This window comes from Podarcis erhardii (genome assembly GCF_964252035.2).
Source record: "Podarcis erhardii genome assembly, chromosome: 6".
NCBI classification, from domain to species: Eukaryota; Metazoa; Chordata; class Lepidosauria; order Squamata; family Lacertidae; genus Podarcis; species Podarcis erhardii.
The window spans coordinates 94,836,074-94,854,413 of record NC_138510.1 but is presented as its reverse complement, the minus strand read 5'-3'; the positions used below and the strand labels follow the sequence as shown (position 1 = coordinate 94,854,413).

At 45.3% G+C, this 18,340-nt stretch overlaps 1 protein-coding gene across 4 annotated transcripts in view; it reads left to right on the top strand.

The window, feature by feature from the left end:
- The window catches only part of AXDND1 (axonemal dynein light chain domain containing 1), a 39,825-nt gene that overhangs the window by 9,459 nt on the left and 12,026 nt on the right, over nt 1-18,340 (top strand). For 3 of the 4 annotated variants that reach the window (XM_081865136.1, XM_081865137.1, XM_081865138.1), the window contains 13 exons: nt 181-237; nt 331-439; nt 1,913-2,034; nt 3,128-3,268; nt 3,361-3,465; nt 3,556-3,676; nt 5,933-6,034; nt 7,688-7,854; nt 8,946-9,024; nt 9,998-10,232; nt 11,219-11,432; nt 16,430-16,523; nt 17,122-17,330. In XM_081865136.1, the coding sequence (XP_081721262.1) occupies nt 181-237; nt 331-439; nt 1,913-2,034; nt 3,128-3,268; nt 3,361-3,465; nt 3,556-3,676; nt 5,933-6,034; nt 7,688-7,854; nt 8,946-9,024; nt 9,998-10,232; nt 11,219-11,432; nt 16,430-16,523; nt 17,122-17,330 (1,755 nt within the window). The remainder of the gene's footprint in view (nt 1-180; nt 238-330; nt 440-1,912; nt 2,035-3,127; nt 3,269-3,360; nt 3,466-3,555; nt 3,677-5,932; nt 6,035-7,687; nt 7,855-8,945; nt 9,025-9,997; nt 10,233-11,218; nt 11,433-16,429; nt 16,524-17,121; nt 17,331-18,340) is intronic. The other variant, XM_081865139.1, reaches the window with a different exon arrangement.

Below are 18,340 nucleotides of genomic sequence, written 5' to 3'. Positions count from 1 at the left end.
AACAGAGAACTTCTTCAATTAATTCACTTGCCTGCAACAAAGTGGCCCGTCTCTTAGTCTACTGTATTTTTAAATTTACACAATAAAAATAAAATAAATGGTTGAATCCTAGAGTCCAAAGAGATTTTTCAACTACAGTAGTCTATTGCTGTTAACATCATCATTATTAATCTGTTGCAGTAAATATACAACCCTACTTGAAGACGATGAAAACAGACTGCGGGTTTTCCCATCCATGTGAGTGACACTCTGAATCAAGATGCTTTTGTAGCGCATGCTATAGAAGGTGTTCTAAATCAGAGGCATGTCCCTTTGCTGCTGCCTTGTTAGGAAGCCGTCTGGGAGGCTGGAGGTCCTGCAGCTGATGAAGGTGATGGACACCATGCTTGAAAGGGCTGGAACAAATAATAAGGATGTTGGCGTAACAGGGGTTTCACAGGTAAATAATTCCTGCCAATCCTGATTCAATCGCATCCTCCTTGATCTTGCCCACTTCTAGTTATACTGTACATCATTGCTGGTGAACCTCTAGTTTATGGGCCTCGTTAGGCCTGCCAGACCTCAGAGGCTGTCCCCCAGCCATTTGAGACAAGCGATGATCACCTCCCCTAGACATGACGTCATATATGAGAGTTCAAGCTGCGGCTCTGGCTAAAGGAAGGGGAATTGGCAGTGCACTCTTAAGTATGCTACCGATTCTTCCTTTGCATCAAAGTCATCATCGCTTTTCGAACTTGGTGTCGGCTTCGCCTTTGAGCCAGTGCCAATGACTTGGCTCAACCTCTTCAGCCCTGACTGAGCTGTGAGCACCAAACTCAGTGCCAAAGTCAGCGGAGCACAGCAGAGTATGAACTACACGAACGACGGCTCTGAAGCATAACTTCCTTATTCTTTTATTCTTTTACAGCTACTGCAAACTAAAATAAACTAGAAACTAAAGATTAATGGAGACTGCTGGACTGCATGAGTGTTACAGTTGCTTAAGCAGTCATCTTATCTCTACACAAATAACACTCAGACTGGAGCGGAAGAAGCCATGAGCAGTTTCTGCCCCCTCGTTTCTGAAAACATTGTCAGGAGATTCTTGCAACGGGAGGGGTGAAATATCCACACTAGGCACTCTTTTTCATTGCCTTGCCATGACAACGGGAAAAGGTGCCACATTCAAAAAGAACTGACTGTTTGATGCAAAGAAAGAAGAAGGAGTTCACTTTCAGGGCACTCCCAATTCTTCCTTTGCATCCCTGGCTTAGATTTAAGTTGCACCTGCAAGGGAGCATTTTTCCTCTGCAGCCATGGCTTAAATTAAAGCCAGGCTACGAAGGAAGAATCTGGATTCTTCACTAGCCTTCTCCTGGATTCATATACTATGACACAATATTGCTGTGGAGTTTGGACATAGTTCTTTCCTGACTTATCAGATGTTTTGTTGCCATTAAGAGGCTTGTTGTTGTGTTGCCAAACTGAAAGAATAAGTGGGAGTAATCTTAGATTACCTGATGGAGAGAATTAATATACTGGAGTACAACATGCAATCTAGTATTTAGGGCAAAGGCAGACATAGCATTTTAAGAATGGCAGGGGAGGTTTGTTAGCACTTTCACTGCTTTGTAAATTCTTTAATAATACAGTATTTAAGATAAGGGACAAACATATATGCAAGCAAACACATTTGTGATTTAAAAATATTATCCACCTGATAAATTAAGAACATGACTGAAGCATTTAACTGACTGGCATTCATTTGTTAATTTAAATAATGTATATGCCTCCTTTCAATAAAAATACTTTCAAGGGTGCCTAGAAATAAAAGCAATAACCCCTCCCCCCAATGATGACAATAAAGGCAGTATCAAACAGCTCGTGCTTAGCTCTACAAAAATCACGATTTCTTTCTTGCCTCTTTCCCAAGATGCACAATGTCCTGGAGGTGCTTAAGGTGGAACAGAACATCTACAACATAGTGTTTCATGAAATCATCCGGCAAGTCAGTGTGGACTGCGCAGAACGGGGAGAGCTCCTTTCCAAGCTCAGGTCAGCGATCTAAGGAGCTCAACACCTTAAAATTAGTCCTGCAAGAAGAGGAGTAGGTGGCTATTTTGGCCTGCACTTCAGGGCTGAGTCTCTGTGCAATTATATACAAGTGCAGAAAAAACACAGCTTGTGGTACTGCACTAGACACAGAAGTCAGCTTTCTGGGAATGTTGCCTTTGATTTGTTTTGTTTTTTTAACTACTTGCTAGCCCATGTGATGTCACATCCCACATTCTTTATTTCCTCTTTCAAGATGTGCTTGGAAGTGTGCGGGAAATGCCTGGTGAAATGTGAGAGAGCAGAGGTGTCTGAATATGATTCCAGGGGCCAGGAGGCCTGACATCATTGCCCTGCATGCCATCTCCATGGATAGCAGAAGAAGAATTATGAAGCTGCAGCATTTTGCAGCACTGCAAAGTCAGCTATCTTTGTCATCTTTCTTTGACACCTTTTAAATATAAAAACCTTCCACCTTGTGCAGAGAGATTTGACTCAAGTTGTCTCTCATGCTCCTCAATAAATGCATTAATAATCTATTAATTTAACAAAGAGCAAGCAAGCCCAAACATTAGCAAAGTATGAAACGAAACCCTAACACATATCTCAGGGATTATTACATTTTAATAATGCTGCATGAGGATTCCAATCCACACAATGACAAAGATAGCTGACTTCTCCACTAGGGCTCTTTTGCAGTGCTGAAGCATGCAGTCTGCTGGAAATGGAATTTAAATGTTGGTTTTGCATGGGTTCAACTAGTGCTAGTTTCCCCATAAGGACATATGGAGGGCATTATGTTGGCTACCCCTCTCATACACCAATATATTTCCTGAGGTTATAATATTGATGGGTGTCAGGACAGATAAGGCAGTTTTGCTGTGTAGTGTCAACTTGTTTTCAGCATTCTGAGCGTATTGAGAGTTCTAACTGCTTGTGTGCAAAAAGCTTTATTCTATATTTATTGTTCCCCAGCTATTTTCAGAAAGGATTCTCTCTTTAAATGATTGCTTAGCAAATATGCTTGAGTGAAACAGGGCTATTCCGCCGCCCCCGCCCCCCCGCCTCACTTTTTCTGACGTCGTCTCTCTTACAGACAAAGGTATGTTGAGCTGCTAGAACGAATTCCAAGACAGATGAGAAATCTCTACAGAGAAATGATGGCACAGAGAGTAATGGACAAACACATTACAGATGAATTATTCCATTTCAAGGAAGCTATAGGAAAACTGACAAGGTGATGATATTGACTGGTGTTTGCATTCAACTTTGCAAATAAAAGTTGTGATTGTACAAGGCAGCTGAGGGTATTGCTCTGTTCAACTGCAGGGAGCTTAATACCATCCGAGAACATGACCGTAGAGTCACTGTTGAAGCAGAGAAAGCCTATGAGGAGCTGGCAAAGGCGGTACAGGATTCTGAGATGAATGCAAAGTGAGTTCCAGATAAGACTGGAAGCAAGGGTTGCCGTAGGAGAATAGTAGAAGGCCTTTATATTTATATCTCGTGTCATTACCCTTTCAGCCTTTTGGATGAATATCGTGAACTGTATGAATTGCAGAGAAGAAGACTTGAGGCCCAGATCCACCAGTTAACCCAAGAAAAAGAGCTGTGGAGCAATGCTACGTATGAGTTGGCTCTCAAGGTAGCTGGCCAAAGAGGCATTGCGTGCTTCTGCTAAAAATGCTATTCTCTCTCTGTTATGTCTGGTGCTTCTGCTAGAAGATCCTTTAGATCAGAGGTTGGCAACCTTAATCGGAAGATGGACCAGTGGACGCTTTGTCCGTCGGAGGATGGGCCGGAGTGTCTGTGCACACGCGCTCTTCTGGGTCAGAGGAGCGCCGGTGTGTGTGTGTGCATACGCTATTTCCAGCACTCCTCCGACCTGGAAGTGTGCCAGAAATGGTGTGTGCGCATGCGCACAAGCGCTTCTCCATCCCGCACGCGTGCGCACACGCTATTTCCAGCGCACATCCGGGTCGGAGGAGCGCCCGTGCACATGCGCACAGCCGCCATCAACCCAGAAGTCGGTAAGAGGAGGTGGCAGGGGTAGCAGCGTGGCGGCAGGGGGCAGTTAGGCAAGCCTCGTGGGCCACTACCGGCCCAGGGGCCTTAGGTTGCCGACCCCTGCTTTGGATTGTTTTGGCTGCTTCTGTTGCTTTGTCATTTATTAAACTAAAAGTAACTAAAAGTATCTCCTTTAAAACAAATTATTTCCACTTTATAGAGGGCAACAAGGAATAGGCACATTGCATTTCATTCTCTGCTAGCTGTATAGTTTTTTAAAAATATAGCTCTACAGCGGCAAGTAAGTCAGGGATCGCCAACATGGTGTCTGCGGCCACCACTGTGCCCACTGCCTCCTATGGAGCCTGCAAAAGGTCTAAGTAAATATATTTTCAAAAATGCACAAGAGTCAGTTTGCTCTTTCATCTCAGTTCCTGCTTGAACTGGTTCAGCCTCTTCTACAACAGACAACTCCCCAAACGTGCCCTCTTTTCGTTGGAGGCCAGGATTGGACACCCACCGTCCCATTTTTAACAGAGGGGTGAAAGGCATGAAGAACATTAATATCTGTGACATCAGTTTCCTGGTAGAGCTGTCACACAATTAAAAAGTCTTGTTGAGCAATCTTGTGGGCCTTCCAGCCAATGACCCACTTATGCTGGCATAAGTTAGTTGCCATCCTATGTACTCCCAGTACAAAAAACGAGGAGAAAAGACAAGCATTACAAAACACAAAGCAGCCACTCACTCAGTGACCTTCGCAACAGTGGCAGTGTTATGACTGAATACCATTTCTTTGGTTTGAATTGTGTGACTTTGGAGTAGGGGCCAAGAACAACATCTGAAGGAGTTTCAGAGTTTGACATAGTCCCACTCCTTCTGAGACATGCCACTGTCCCATTTTGGCAGAATGTGGGCATAGCTCAACATACGCTAGTATAGGGGCCTTCCATCAAATCCTGAAAAACTCAAGAATTAAGGGATTGTGCCTTAATGTTGTTTGTTTGTGTTAAATTTAATTGATGGGAAGATTTCCATATCATATGAATGTAACACAGAAGTTGTTGTTGTTGTTGTATTAGAGCATTAACCAGCCATTATTCTCCTTAAAAACATAAATATTGTGTTGAAATAGTTAGTTGTAATTCTGGATATGGATCTTCACTGGCAGGGGAATATATTTTGGTATCTTGGTATTGTAGGCATCCACCAGAACTCAAAACATCCCTGTGCATATGTGGTTCATAGCACAATGCACTAAGTTTAATTTCAAACTAATTAGAAAGTACAAATTTGCAGAGTGCAAACTGCTTCTTATTTTTGTGGGGGGTGGGGAAGAGAACGGTGATGGTTTTGCCCCTCTTCTACTGCTGTTGCAATGCACCTTCCTGGCCAGTGCAATTCACAATTCCCTCCTCCTCCCTGTTGTAATCTTGAGTGCCATTTGATGAAGAAAGCTGTATTGAGGGAACACACCTTAGGTCTTTTTGCGAAACAAGGAGACTACTGAACAGCTGTCTCAATGTTATCATGTGATGCCAGTAGGCGTCCTCGTGAAAAGACATTCCCCATCTTCTCTCCAAAGAGAAGCGCTCTTCTAAGAGGGTGTCTGCCACTCACAAGTGCTGGGTTGTGATGCATGCATGAGTTAGAGGTTAGAAGAAATATCCCTTCTTCTATAAGAAGGAAGAATGCTGCAAAGAGGACATTTGCCACCTGTGGTTGTTGTTTTTTAACACTTAAAACATGCTGCTCAGATTAACTGAGAACCGATTAAGAGTTTTTAATTTAGTTTTACAGCTTTGTTGACGAAACACCTCAAGCGTCTAAGCTGTACTGTGCATACTTAATTGGGCACGCTCCATACCTTTAATCACCTTTTGTTCCATTTCAGGTAATTGAAAAGAACAAGCTGATCTTGGCTCGCAGAATGTATGACAGTGAAAAGGCTTGGGTCAAAGGCATGAGGCATTTCATTATGATGTTGGCATCACAGGTAGAATTGCTTAAGAGCATCTAACTGGGAAAGGGATGTCAGCTAGTTTTGTTCGTTTGTTCCAGAATGGCTGTGTGTGAAAGGTGACTTGCTGCTACTCCTGGATCCTTTGCTGTCACTTGAGGCTCGAGTACTTTCTATCAGCTTCAGCTGCTGACTCAGCTGTGCCCCTATCTAGACAAGGATAGCCTAATCTCTGTCACCTGTGCTTTGTCAACCTCTAGGTTAGATTACTGCAATGTGTTATACATAGGGCTGCCTCTGAAGACAGTTCAGGAACCTCAGCTGGTGCAAAATTTAGCAGCCAGGTTGCTCACCGGGGCAAGATGGTTAGAGCATACTATACGGAGCCTGGCATGACTGCATTGGCTGCCCATTAGTTTCTGGGCCCAATTCAGAGTGCTAGTTTTGACCTATAAAGCCTTAAATCAGGCTCAGCAAATTTACCGTGCCTCGGGCTGGTGTCTCTAGCACTGGAAATAACGCTTTCGCATGCACAAATAACGTGCATGTGCGAATAATGCTTTCGCATGTGCAGAAGCTATTTCTGGTGCTCCTCTGACCCGGAAGTGGGCAGTCGTGCAGCGCAGCACCGGTAAGAGCGGGTGACGGCAGTGGGGGTCGCCCCAAGCCAGATAAATGAGTCCCTTGGGCCTTAGTTTGGGGCCCTAAATGGTCAGGACCACAATACCTCACAGACTGCCTCTTCCCATATGAGCTGGCCTGGACCCTCTGATCATAATCTGAGGCCCTTCTTCATGTGGCTCCTCCATGAGAGGCTTGGATCGTGGCAATATGAGAACAGGCCTTCTCTGTGGTGGCTCCCCATTTGCAGTGGCGTAGCGTGGGGTTGCAGGGGGGGCCGGCCGCACCGGGCGCAACATCTGGGGGTTAGGGTTAGGGGTAGGGTTAGGGGGCGCAAATCCACGGGTTAGGGGGCGCAAATTACTTGCCTTGCCCCGGGTGCTGACAACCCACGCTACGCCACTGCCCATTTGTGGAATGCTCTCCCCAGGGAGGCACCAGCTGAAAATGTTTCTCCGTAACCAGGCTTTTGGCTGATTAAACATTTTATTGCCCTTAAAATGTGTTTGTGGGAGGGGGGATTATTGATTTGCTTTTGTTTTCCAATGTGGTTTGTGTTCTCGTGTTGTATTTTTCTGTTGTGAACTGCCCTGTGATCTTTGAATGAAGGGCGGCATACAAATACAACAACGGCAACAATTTTGATTCTGGGCATATGTGTCTCCATTACACAGTCTATTTCTCTGGATTACATCTCTGCTTGAGTACTCCTAGAGAAGTGGGACAGGGAGCTGGGGACGACTGTATATTTAGAACAGTTTTATGACACTCCATGTTAGTTGGGCCCAGGCTGGCAAAATGGCTAAAACGCTGGTAGTGTTGACTGGCAGCATTGTCCCAGTCTAAATATGTCCAGCGATGCATGTTTGAATGTCAGTGTTGCACTTGTAAGATTTTAGCTGTGTGTACTGTGGAAATATGCATAGTATTATTTGCTTAGCGATTTAGATGTCTGCTGTAAGCAGGCTTTTATGATTATTTTGATCTTTATGGCTTTTTTAAAATCTATTTTTCTTATGGATTCTTTCTCTACCCCCCAATCCCATTTTTCTCTTGTGATTCATTCAGGATGCGACTGATCTTTCCACTCTGCAGGAGCTGACACAGGAGTTTCGGGAACGCGTGAGCCAAATTGGCACAGAAGTGGAACAAATCGAAGAAACCAGTAGGGACAGGGCTAGGAGTATTCAGAATGGTTTGGCTGGTTGGCTCAGTTACTTCCAGAATCACATTCTGTGAGTCTCAAGGAATGGTCCTTTATTATTGGGGGGCTTCCACATTCCACATTCACTGGACATGGTCAAAGATCAATTTTTTTATTTTTTTAAATTGTCCAATAAAAAACATCCATTTAATATATCCAATCATAGTACTCCAATTAAAGTAAAAAAACTAAAATAAAAAAGACCAATTATAGTCCAAATTTATTTATTAATTTTTCAGAGCTCCCCATGGTCTGGATCTCTGAAGCATATCTCCACATCTTAGTCCTGCTTCTCCCCATTGTTTCCATATTTTCCACACCTCGATTTTAACGCTTCATAATTCTTTGTCCCTGAGTCCACGATTCTCAAAACATAATGTATTTTCATCCGTCGAATATAACTTTGTTAATAGATATTTTTCCAACTGTCTTTTTATCAGCTCAGCTTTCTCTGATTCCTTAAAAAAAAGGAGGTTAATTTTTTAAGGGTGCCACTATGTGTACTTGATTTAAACATCAGGTTGCCATCAGCACTGAGCTAACACTAGTTTCACATACAGCTGACCTGTCTCGTCAATCCTGAAATTTGTGCAAGGTTTACTCCTTAACTATCTTTGAAATACCTGGTTTATTTACAGTTATAGAAGCAGAACCTATTAGAAGCAAACAGATAACCTTGCAGCAGGCAGTGAATCCTGCTTGTATTTCTCAGAGAATATATTCACACAAGTTGCTTCATAGTCAAGTTGCTTCTCCCTAAATTCAAACTGGAAAGCTCTCTCTGAACTATTTCTTGTGCTCCCCTAATTGCTGATAGGTGCTGCATTGCAAAGGCCATCAATGAATATTAAAGTTCATTTGTCAAATCCTTAGACTGACCAAGTGATGCATTAAGCTAGGGATGGTGACCCTTTGTGGCATCCATGAATTAAGCAAAGCCACAGTGATAAACCCATTCAGTGTAAGTTCCAAACAATAGGCCCTTGAAAGTGCTTCAGTTTCTTTCTTTGTGTCTCAAGCAAGGTATGCACACAGCAGGAGTTTATTCTGATTTTAGACACCCTGGACAAGAGCGTGTATTCTTTGCTATATAATTCCCACCTCCTCTCTTTGACTTCCCAGTGGAAAAGGAACTTACACTTTTGCAAAAGGAGCCTCTTTATTGGATCAAATCCTTGTGGATCTGAAGGTCTGGGAAAAGGTAAGGGGTTTCCAGTACCAATCACAACGAACACGGTATTAAATATTATTATGTATTGGGTATTTAGATGTCTTCCCCGCAGGTAATATGCTTGTTTGTAGGCAGCCGATCATGCATCACTTTATTTATTGCCCTTAAATGTTTTTCTGCCTTAGGAAGCTAAAAGTGGCTTGTGCAGCCATTCAGTCCCTAATTAGGACTGCTTCTGCTAATGTTTATCAATGCATTCATTGACTCATATTATCACTGCAGCCAGTAAAGGGCAAGCTTGATATGGCATAGGAAGAGTGTGAAATTCCTTTGCTTACTTCAGCTGTAGGGCAGGGCTCTGAATTCAAGGAAAGCAGCAGTCTTCATGTTGAATTTCATGCTTCTCCTGGGATTTGTTTATGTGTGTGTGTGTTTTCACCAAAATTACCTCTGCTGCTTCACTCCTCTCCAGTTTGTGTGAAAGGACACAAGTTATGTGTTATCTTTTTTCTTCTGTGTGGAGAAAAGCAGCATAGGGGAGGGCAGAGCAAGTCTTACCAGGCAAATTGCTCACGGGGAAAAGGTTGAGTATCCCCACATCACTCATTACTTCAGTCAAATTTGGAGCCTCCAGAAGGAGCAAGGGTTGACTTTCTGTAAGTTATAAATAAATAAACTGTGGTACCCTTCCAGTGTCCACGATTTCACATTTCATTTGGTCCTAAAATCGTTAGGCTTTCCGGGTCATGTGGCCAACATGACTAAACGGCTTCTGGCGCAGTGGAACACTGTGACGAGTGCCAGAGCGCACAGAAATGCCATTTAGCTTCCTGCCGCAGCGGTACCTATTTATCTACTTGCACTGGTGTGCTTTCAGACTGCTAGGTTGGCAGGAGCTGGGACAGAGCAATGGGAGCTCACCTTGCTGCGTGGACTTGAACTGAGCATACAGTCCCCGAGAAAGCTTTCAGGAAATTATGGCATTTGTCCCTTTTCCTGCTAGATGTTGAATGAGGAGTTGGCGCAGTTTGGTGGAGAAATCCTCCTTCTGAGACAAGAGCCCCTCACGGTGACTACTAATCTACAGAAGCAATGGGTGGACCTGGGACTTGTTGTGCATGGGCGTCACAAGACTCTCAAGGGAAGGATGCCTGTTGAGTTGAAAATGCTGGAGAGAATCAACAAGCAGTCCACTCTTCTCTGTGAGCAGTACCGTATAAGGATTTGTGGAGATAACGGTGAGAAACAGCTGGATTTTTCCAAAAAGATTTTCTTGAGCACCTCTGGCATAGGAAATTGAGAACCTTTTCCTGATACGATTCATAAGAACATAAGAAGAGCCTGCTGGATCAGGCCAGTCGCCCAGTTAGTACAGCATCCTGCTCTCACGGTGGCCAACCAGATGCCCATGGGAAACAAGCAGAACATGAGCACAAGGGCACCTCTCCCGTTCTGTGGTTCCCAGCAACTGGTATTTGGAAGAATTGCTGCCTCCAACTTGGAGGTAGAGCATAGTCTTCACGGCTGGTAGCCACTGGCAGCCCTCCATCACTGCCTCCTGGGGAGCAAGTTCCATAGTTTGTGCACTGTTTGAATAAGTCCTTTCTTTTGCCTGTCCCAAATCTTCCGACGTTCAGTTTCATTGAATGGCCGCAAGTTCTAAAGTTACAAGAGAGAGAGGGAGAAAAAACTTCCTCTCTCCATTTTCTCGATGCCACGCATTGTTTTATAAACTTCTATCATGTTGCTTCTCACTCGGCGTTTCTCTAAACCAGGCATCCCCAAACTCGGCCCTCCAGTAGTTTTGGGACTACAATTCCCATCATCCCTGACCACTGGTCCTGTTAGCTAGGGATGATGGGAGTTGTAGTCCCAAAACATCTGGAGGGCCGAGTTTGGGGGTGCCTGCTCTAAACTAAAAGGTTCCAAAGGCTGCAGCCTTTCTTCGTAGGGCAGTCATTCTATCCCTTCGATCATTTTGCCCACCTTTTTCTGATCCTTTTCCTTTTTAAGATGAGCCAACCAGAACTGTAAGCAGTACTCCAACTGTGGTTGCACCGTAGATTTGTATAACAGCATCGTTCTGTTGGGCAAGCAGAAACGCTTGCTTGCACTGGCGAAACCATTGCCTTAGCATGGTGTTTCCACCTCTTAGGTTTATGTTTAACTCAAATTGCCTTCCTACATCATTTCTTGTTATTTTACATTTTTATGTTCTCTCCAGGATCTGCTAGAATTTTAACGTCTTTGATCAACAGCTTGGAAGACTGGAGCTTCAAGCTGCTTGCCAACAAGCAAAAGGGTTCTATGCATGAAACGGAGTGGATAAAATTTTTCCAGACAGTTTCTGAATGGATAGCCCAGATAGACGATCTCTTGAGCTTCATTGGTTCCGGCGACACTGTAGAGGACCGAAGGCTTAGAGCATTTCATAGCTTGTAAGATAAGATGATTTTCAAAGCTGTTTGCTTTGCTTCTGTAGAGCACTTGTATCTGGACAGATAACAATCTTTTGATAGAAACTTTCAGATGACAGAGCCCTTCACTTCTGAGTCATCACTTGAGATCAGATGGTTGGGTGGAGACACATTTGAATAACTGTTAACTAATAATTTTAACAGAATTTTGAATTCAGCAAGAGTTTAAAGTGCAGCAATATTGGCACCCACCACTGACCTCTTCCTGCCCCAATCAAAAAGCTGGCAGGGGCTCTTTAACCCCTCCCTCTGCCATGAACAGCGAGAGGGGGATAGACGGAGCTCTCCCTTTCCTTGCAGCTCTGCTGGTAATCTGAAGGAGCCTTTGCTGCTGGTCACACTGAGGCTTGGACTAAAGAACCCTTTGGCTCAGTAGTGGATCAGTATGGGTCAGCTGTGTGGAGCCCCCCTCCTGATGCCATTGCTACACCTTACCTGGAGGGGAATTGGTCCAGCTGCACAGCCCCGCCCTCACTGCCGCTCTGCCCTGTGAGATATCGATCTTCCAGCTCGATCTATTAGGCGTGACCACTGATTAGTTTACGATCTCAATCAGCCGTTTACAGCGTCCAGCACACTTCCTTCGGAGCTGCGCAATAAATTTTGCTTCGCCCAGTCACGCCTTAGCAGAGTAGCATACAGCGGTGTAAAGCTGTCAGTTTCTTCAGACAAACATACAAAGACAGGTCTGTCTATTTACAGCTCTTTATTGGTAGATTTCTCAGAAAAACTGTCCATCACTGCTTGCAGCCATGGTAAACATGTCTCTCTCTCTCAAACACACAGAGAGAACTGAAAGTACAGGAAACAAGCTCCTCCTTAGCTTCTAAAGCTGACGTCAGAAAGTGACGCACACCTCAGAACACTTAACCAGTTAAGTTCTGAATTCTCACACCCCCCCCTTGCGTTGCTTTCTGACAAGACCTGTGGAACATCTTCAGCAACACCTTCAGCAACACCCTGTGAGATCAATCTTCCCCAATGCCTCGTGCCCTCCCTTGGAGTACCTGTTAGGCATCTGTGGAATAACCTCACAACTCTCAGAATCGCACTGTGCGAAACTTACCCACGCACCTGTGGCCTGGTACCTTTCAGGTGGAATACCTTTGGTTGTGCGACTGGATCGCCTAGGCACAAACTCTGGTGTTTCCTCTGGCTCACTGTCACCAGCAGGTGTGACCTCTGCATCACGGGATTCCCCCTCTGACTTAAAGCGTCTTCAAATCCTCTCCATTACACTCACAGGAGAACTAGGCTCACTCTTGGGCTGTCCTTTTCTAACAACTCGTGGAGACGCCCCATCCTGCTCCTGACTCTGGTCAGTGACCTGGTCGTCATCAGCAGACTCAGTTTCTCCTTCCTCCTCAACAGAACTGTCCTCTGGATCAGAGAGACATTCTGAAAGAACATCACGCTGTGCAGAAATCTTTGGCCTTTCATCCTGCTCAAAGAACTCAGCGTGTTTACTGATCAGCACCTTACTCTGATCACCTGACGGGTAAGCAAACCTCCATGCACGAGCTTCTGGCTCATACCCACAGAAGATCATTTTCTGGACTTTGGCTCCATCTGGCCCTTGCAAAGCCTTAGGCACAGGGACAACCGCAGGAGATCCAAACTTGCGCAGAAAGTGAATCTGGGGTTTTCTGCCATTCAACAAAGAATACGGTGTGTCACCTACTAGTGAGTTGTAGACACGATTCCAGGTGAAACACACATACCTAGTTGCCTCCAGCCAAAACTTTGGAGGTAACCTAGCTTCTGTTAGCATCACCTGTGCAGCTTTAACCAGAGCTTCACTTCTAAGCTCTGCTACCCCCCCTTGCTGGGGAGAAGTAACTGTGTGACGTATCCCTCTCTTGTGAAAGAACTGCTGCAAAGCAGAACCAGTGTACCTGGCATTTCTGTCACTGACGATTGCCTTCACCTTGGTAGAGAACCTCTGTTCTACCTCCTCAACCCAGCTTCTGATCAGCTGTGCTGCATCCTCCCTGGATTTGAGACCATGAGTCCAGGTGTTCTGCGAAAAATCATCCTGAATTGTCAGGAGAAACCTGGCCCCCCCTAGACTCTGTTCCTTGACAGGATTGAACAGATCTATGTGTACCAGCTCAAAAGGTTTAGTGGTTACCCGTTCCACCTTTGGGTAACTGCACCCTTTCTTCTTCGCCTGCTTGCAAGTGGCGCAATTAACGGCACTTTTACAATTGTTAATTTTACATCCTTTGGTAACCTCGGGTAAAACCTGCAAATCCTCTACAGGACTATGAATGGTCCTCTGATGCCATGCGCAAGCACATTGAACATGAGTGGGAACTGTAGCACGCTGCGCCTGTGCTCTCTCAACCTTCCCCTCACCCCCAAGAGACGTTTTAAGAATGAAAAGATCATTCTGCCCCTTCTTAACCTTGGCAAGTACCCTCTCCCCTTTGGAGATTGTGCAGACATCCCCTTGGAAACAAACCTGAAACCCTTTTTTCAACAAATAAGGCACAGATAACAAACAGTGATGCACCCCTGGAATGACACAAAACTCCATCTGTTCCTGCAAAACAGAAAGATAGACATTAGCAAACTTAGAAATTTTAGTTCTTTGTCCATTTGCAAACTTAACTGTCCCTCTGGAACTGCCGTGCAATTCCACATCTCGACTGCAGGGGTCTCTGGAACCATGTTGCGGTTAGCTGCAGAGTCAATAACAAAACTAAGCTCCACACAGCTGTCTTCAAACAAAGCCATGCTAGCAGTTACTTGATAAGACTCTTCCTGTTGTTTACTACGACGTCCACCTGCACGTCTTCCTGTCTGGCCAGGCTTGTTGCCATGGAAACCCGGCTGGTTCCCATGAGAAGTGTCCTTGGCAACATCCTGCCGTGCCTGTGTGCTCCAGTGGGGGCAACTGCCACGCAGACGTTGAACTCCAGTGGAAAAACACTGCCCGGGGCTCCTCCCAGCTGGCCTGGCCTTCCTTCTTCTGGAACGGCGCCTCCCACCAGCCTTGCCCCCCCTGAAGCTGCTCTCCGCTCCAGCTCCAGTGGAAAGTTTCTTAAACTTGCCTTTGGAACTCTTCGCCCCCCCAATCTGCTCACCAGCGTTCCTACAGGCCGATACATCGGGAAATGGGCCTGCCAGTCCAGCGTCTCCAGGGCTCTGGCCTTCTGCTGAAGCTTCACACAAGCCCTTCAGCACATCCCAGGCAGCCCTTGCTGTCTGTACACCCTCCAAATGAGGCCTCAGCGATGCATGAACGCATGCTCTGAGCATATTCAGTTCTTGTTGCATTTTCTGCTGGCTATCTTCCCAGCTAAGGGGTGGTGCTTTTGGCTCCCTCTGGCTTCCTTCCCAAAGCCCAGAAACTAGGAACCAGCCCCTTATTCTTTTGCTCCAAGTTGCCCAACTTTTTAAAGTTAGGTTTTCCACCGGTATATCCTGGCTCTCTGCCATCTTCTCCCGTTCTCCCAAGGTGCCCCACAAGCTGTACTCACTCTGTACCAGCTGATTCCGGCTCTCCCTTCAGTGGAGGAACGATTTCAGCTGCTCTCAGCATTTAGCTCTGTCTCTCAGCAGCTCTCTTGCCTCTCAGAAGCAGGCAAAAACTCCCTCTGCTTTCCGGCATTAGGCTAGACTCACGGAACGCAGCTTCCAACCTCCGGCCAGCTTCCGTGTTGACTTCAAAGCATTCCAGTGGCTCAAAGCCGACTGCTTTACGAGCGTTGACTGACCTCCATAACCTGTGAGATATCGATCTTCCAGCTCGATCTATTAGGCGTGACCACTGATTAGTTTACGATCTCAATCAGCCGTTTACAGCGTCCAGCACACTTCCTTCGGAGCTGCGCAATAAATTTTGCTTCGCCCAGTCACGCCTTGGCAGAGTAGCATACAGCGGTGTAAAGCTGTCAGTTTCTTCAGACAAACATACAAAGACAGGTCTGTCTATTTACAGCTCTTTATTGGTAGATTTCTCAGAAAAACTGTCCATCACTGCTTGCAGCCATGGTAAACATGTCTCTCTCTCTCAAACACACAGAGAGAACTGAAAGTACAGGAAACAAGCTCCTCCTTAGCTTCTAAAGCTGACGTCAGAAAGTGACGCACACCTCAGAACACTTAACCAGTTAAGTTCTGAACTCTCACATGCCCTACTCTGCCACAGCTCTGCCCCAACACACCCTCCTGCTTTGGCTGTGTCACAAGTCTGGTGGACACATGCAAGAACCTCTGTCCCCGACAACTTTGCTTTCTGTTTGCAAGAGGATTCGTTTTTATGCAGTGTCAAATTTCTACTAGGCTCAGATGGAAATGTCTGCTCCATCGCTCAGCTCTCCACAACCTCATTCCCACCTCATTCTCTTGCATATGTCAAGGGCCCGAGAGCAGTCAATAGGACAAATAAACAGCAAAAACCTATGTTACGCCATGCAGTTTTAAAAGTCCTTTGTCCATGTCTTGGCTTGTACGGGAGAGAGCAACAAGGCATCTTTGGATTGCTGGGGTCCAGCAAAAAAATTGTCATCAATCCCCATAATATTGAACCATGGAAGTCAAACAGATGGCAACTGGTGAAGACAAGTATTGCCATTGCCAAAAATGATTTCCCTTGTAATCTTGGCTCATCTCTTGTTTTCTTACCATGAAAGAAAAGATAGAAGAGCTCCATGTCTTTTCTCTCATGAATGCAATAAAGTCTGGAAGATGTGATTCTGAGAAGACCGTTATGAGGAAGAGCGTTCAGCAGCCCTTGCCAGATCAGTGTTGCATCCTTTGAAATTGAAATTATACTTTCAGCTTGACCAGTGTGTGGAATTTTATTCTCAGCTCAGAATTTGGGGGTTCTTTGAACCCATTTTAATAATGATTTTGGAAGTTAAGAGTCTAAGGTAGTGTCTGGTCCTGATCTAATTGGTTATGATGTTGTTATTGTTGTTGTTGTTGTTGACTTAATTGTTTCCTTTAAGGTTGATACCTGAGGATATATTCAAGAAGATTCAGCAGTGGATCCTGACAACCACTAGTGGTTCCGAGAAAGAAAATGATCAGCTCAGCCATGAAGTAGGTGTCCTGGTGTTTTTCCAACTTCTAACAGCAGAGGCACACTTGCTTCAAACTAAAATGGAGGGCAAACTTCACTCTTAAAACACTCTAAATGTAAGCCTTTTTATGTATAAGGTAATAATTACTTTTGCTCAGAAGAGGCCCACCTTGTGTTTCTGCATGCGTCACTCTTCCGAGCGTGTGTCTTGATTAGAAGCAGCCAATCCCAAAGAAGTAAGTCAGGCAGAGAGAGAAGAGGCAGCCTTTTTTTGAAGGCCAGCAGTTCTGCTGCGTGTCTGTATTGAGAGCAGTTGAAATGGTCAGTTTGCAGCTGATGCAGAATTGGAGAGATGTAGATTTCTATAGCAAAGCTAAGAAAACAAAAACATAAAAAGTGGTTCTTGTTGCAGGCTAAGAATAGGTCTTGGATCTGAAAAGCTCCCCCTTTCTTCTTCCTATATGATGTCTGTCTTGTACATGTGTACAGATGTACAGAGAAAAGAAGTAAGTCCCTGGGACTTGTTCCTGTGCAAGCAGACCTAGGATTTCAGCCCTAGTGTTCATGCTGTGACTTTGTGCTATAGCTTGAATCCACCTTGCTCTAAACCTCCTACAGCTGAACGACTTCCACAATGCTCTGAGCAAGTGGATGGTCAGCCTGCTCATCCACATGGCTCCAGACCACATCTCTCGGGATACCCTCCCCTTGACTGATGCAGAAGCGGCAAGGCAGGCGGAAAGGAAGCTGCTGAACATTTTCAAGCTGGAAGGAGAAGCCACAGGCCTGGCTGCAAAGCTGAGCACATTCTCCTGCTACATAGTCAGGTATTGCTGATCCCACTGAATCTCATCTGCTTCATAAAATCACCCCACCAGGCGGGAAGGAAGCCCATGCCATGACAGAAAAGCTGTGTGGCAATGACAGAGAGCACCATGATAGGGCACATCTAGTGAAATCTCTGTCTCAGCTACCCACACAGTAAGTGAACAGTAATGTTTCCCTCACAAGGTTGCTGGAGGATGAACACACATTTTTATTTATATGTGGTATAGATGTAGATCATGACATGACCAAGTACTGAAGGAGGTTTTTGTGGCCCGGTTTGTTTTAGTGCCTCAGCCCCACCTGGTCCACCTGGTTCTACAGGGAACCAGGCAGAGGGCCTTCTTGGTAGTGGCACCCGCCCTGTGGAACGCCCTCCCTTCAGATGTCAAAGAGATAAACGACTACCTGACATTTCGAAGACACCTGAAGGCAGCCCTGTTCAGGGAAGTTATTAATGTGTGACATTTTAATGTATTTTTAATCTTTGTTGGAAGCCGCCCAGAGTGGCTGAGGAGACGCAGCCAGATGGGTGGGGTACAAATAATAAATTATTATTATTATTATTATTATTATTATTATTATTATTATTATTAAAAGGGACGCAGGTGGTGCTGTGGGTTAAACCACAGAGCCTAGGACTTGCTGATCAAAAGGTCGGTGGTTCGAATCCCCGTGACGAGGTGAGCTCCCGTTGCTCGGTCCCTGCTCCTGCCAACCTAGCAGTTCAAAAGCACATCAAGTGCAAGTAGATAAGTAGGTACCGCTCCGGTGGGAAGGTAAACGGCGTTTCCGTGCACTGCTCTGGTTTGCCAGAAGTGGCTTAGTCATGCTGGCCATATGACCTGGAAGCTGCACGCCGGCTCCCTCGGCCAGTAAAGCGAGATGAGCGCCGCAACCCCAGAGTCGGCCACGACTGGACCTAATGGTCAGGGGTCCCTTTACCTTTACCTATTATTATTATTATTATCATCATCATTATTATTGTGCTGGTGTTGCCTAGGAGATGTTT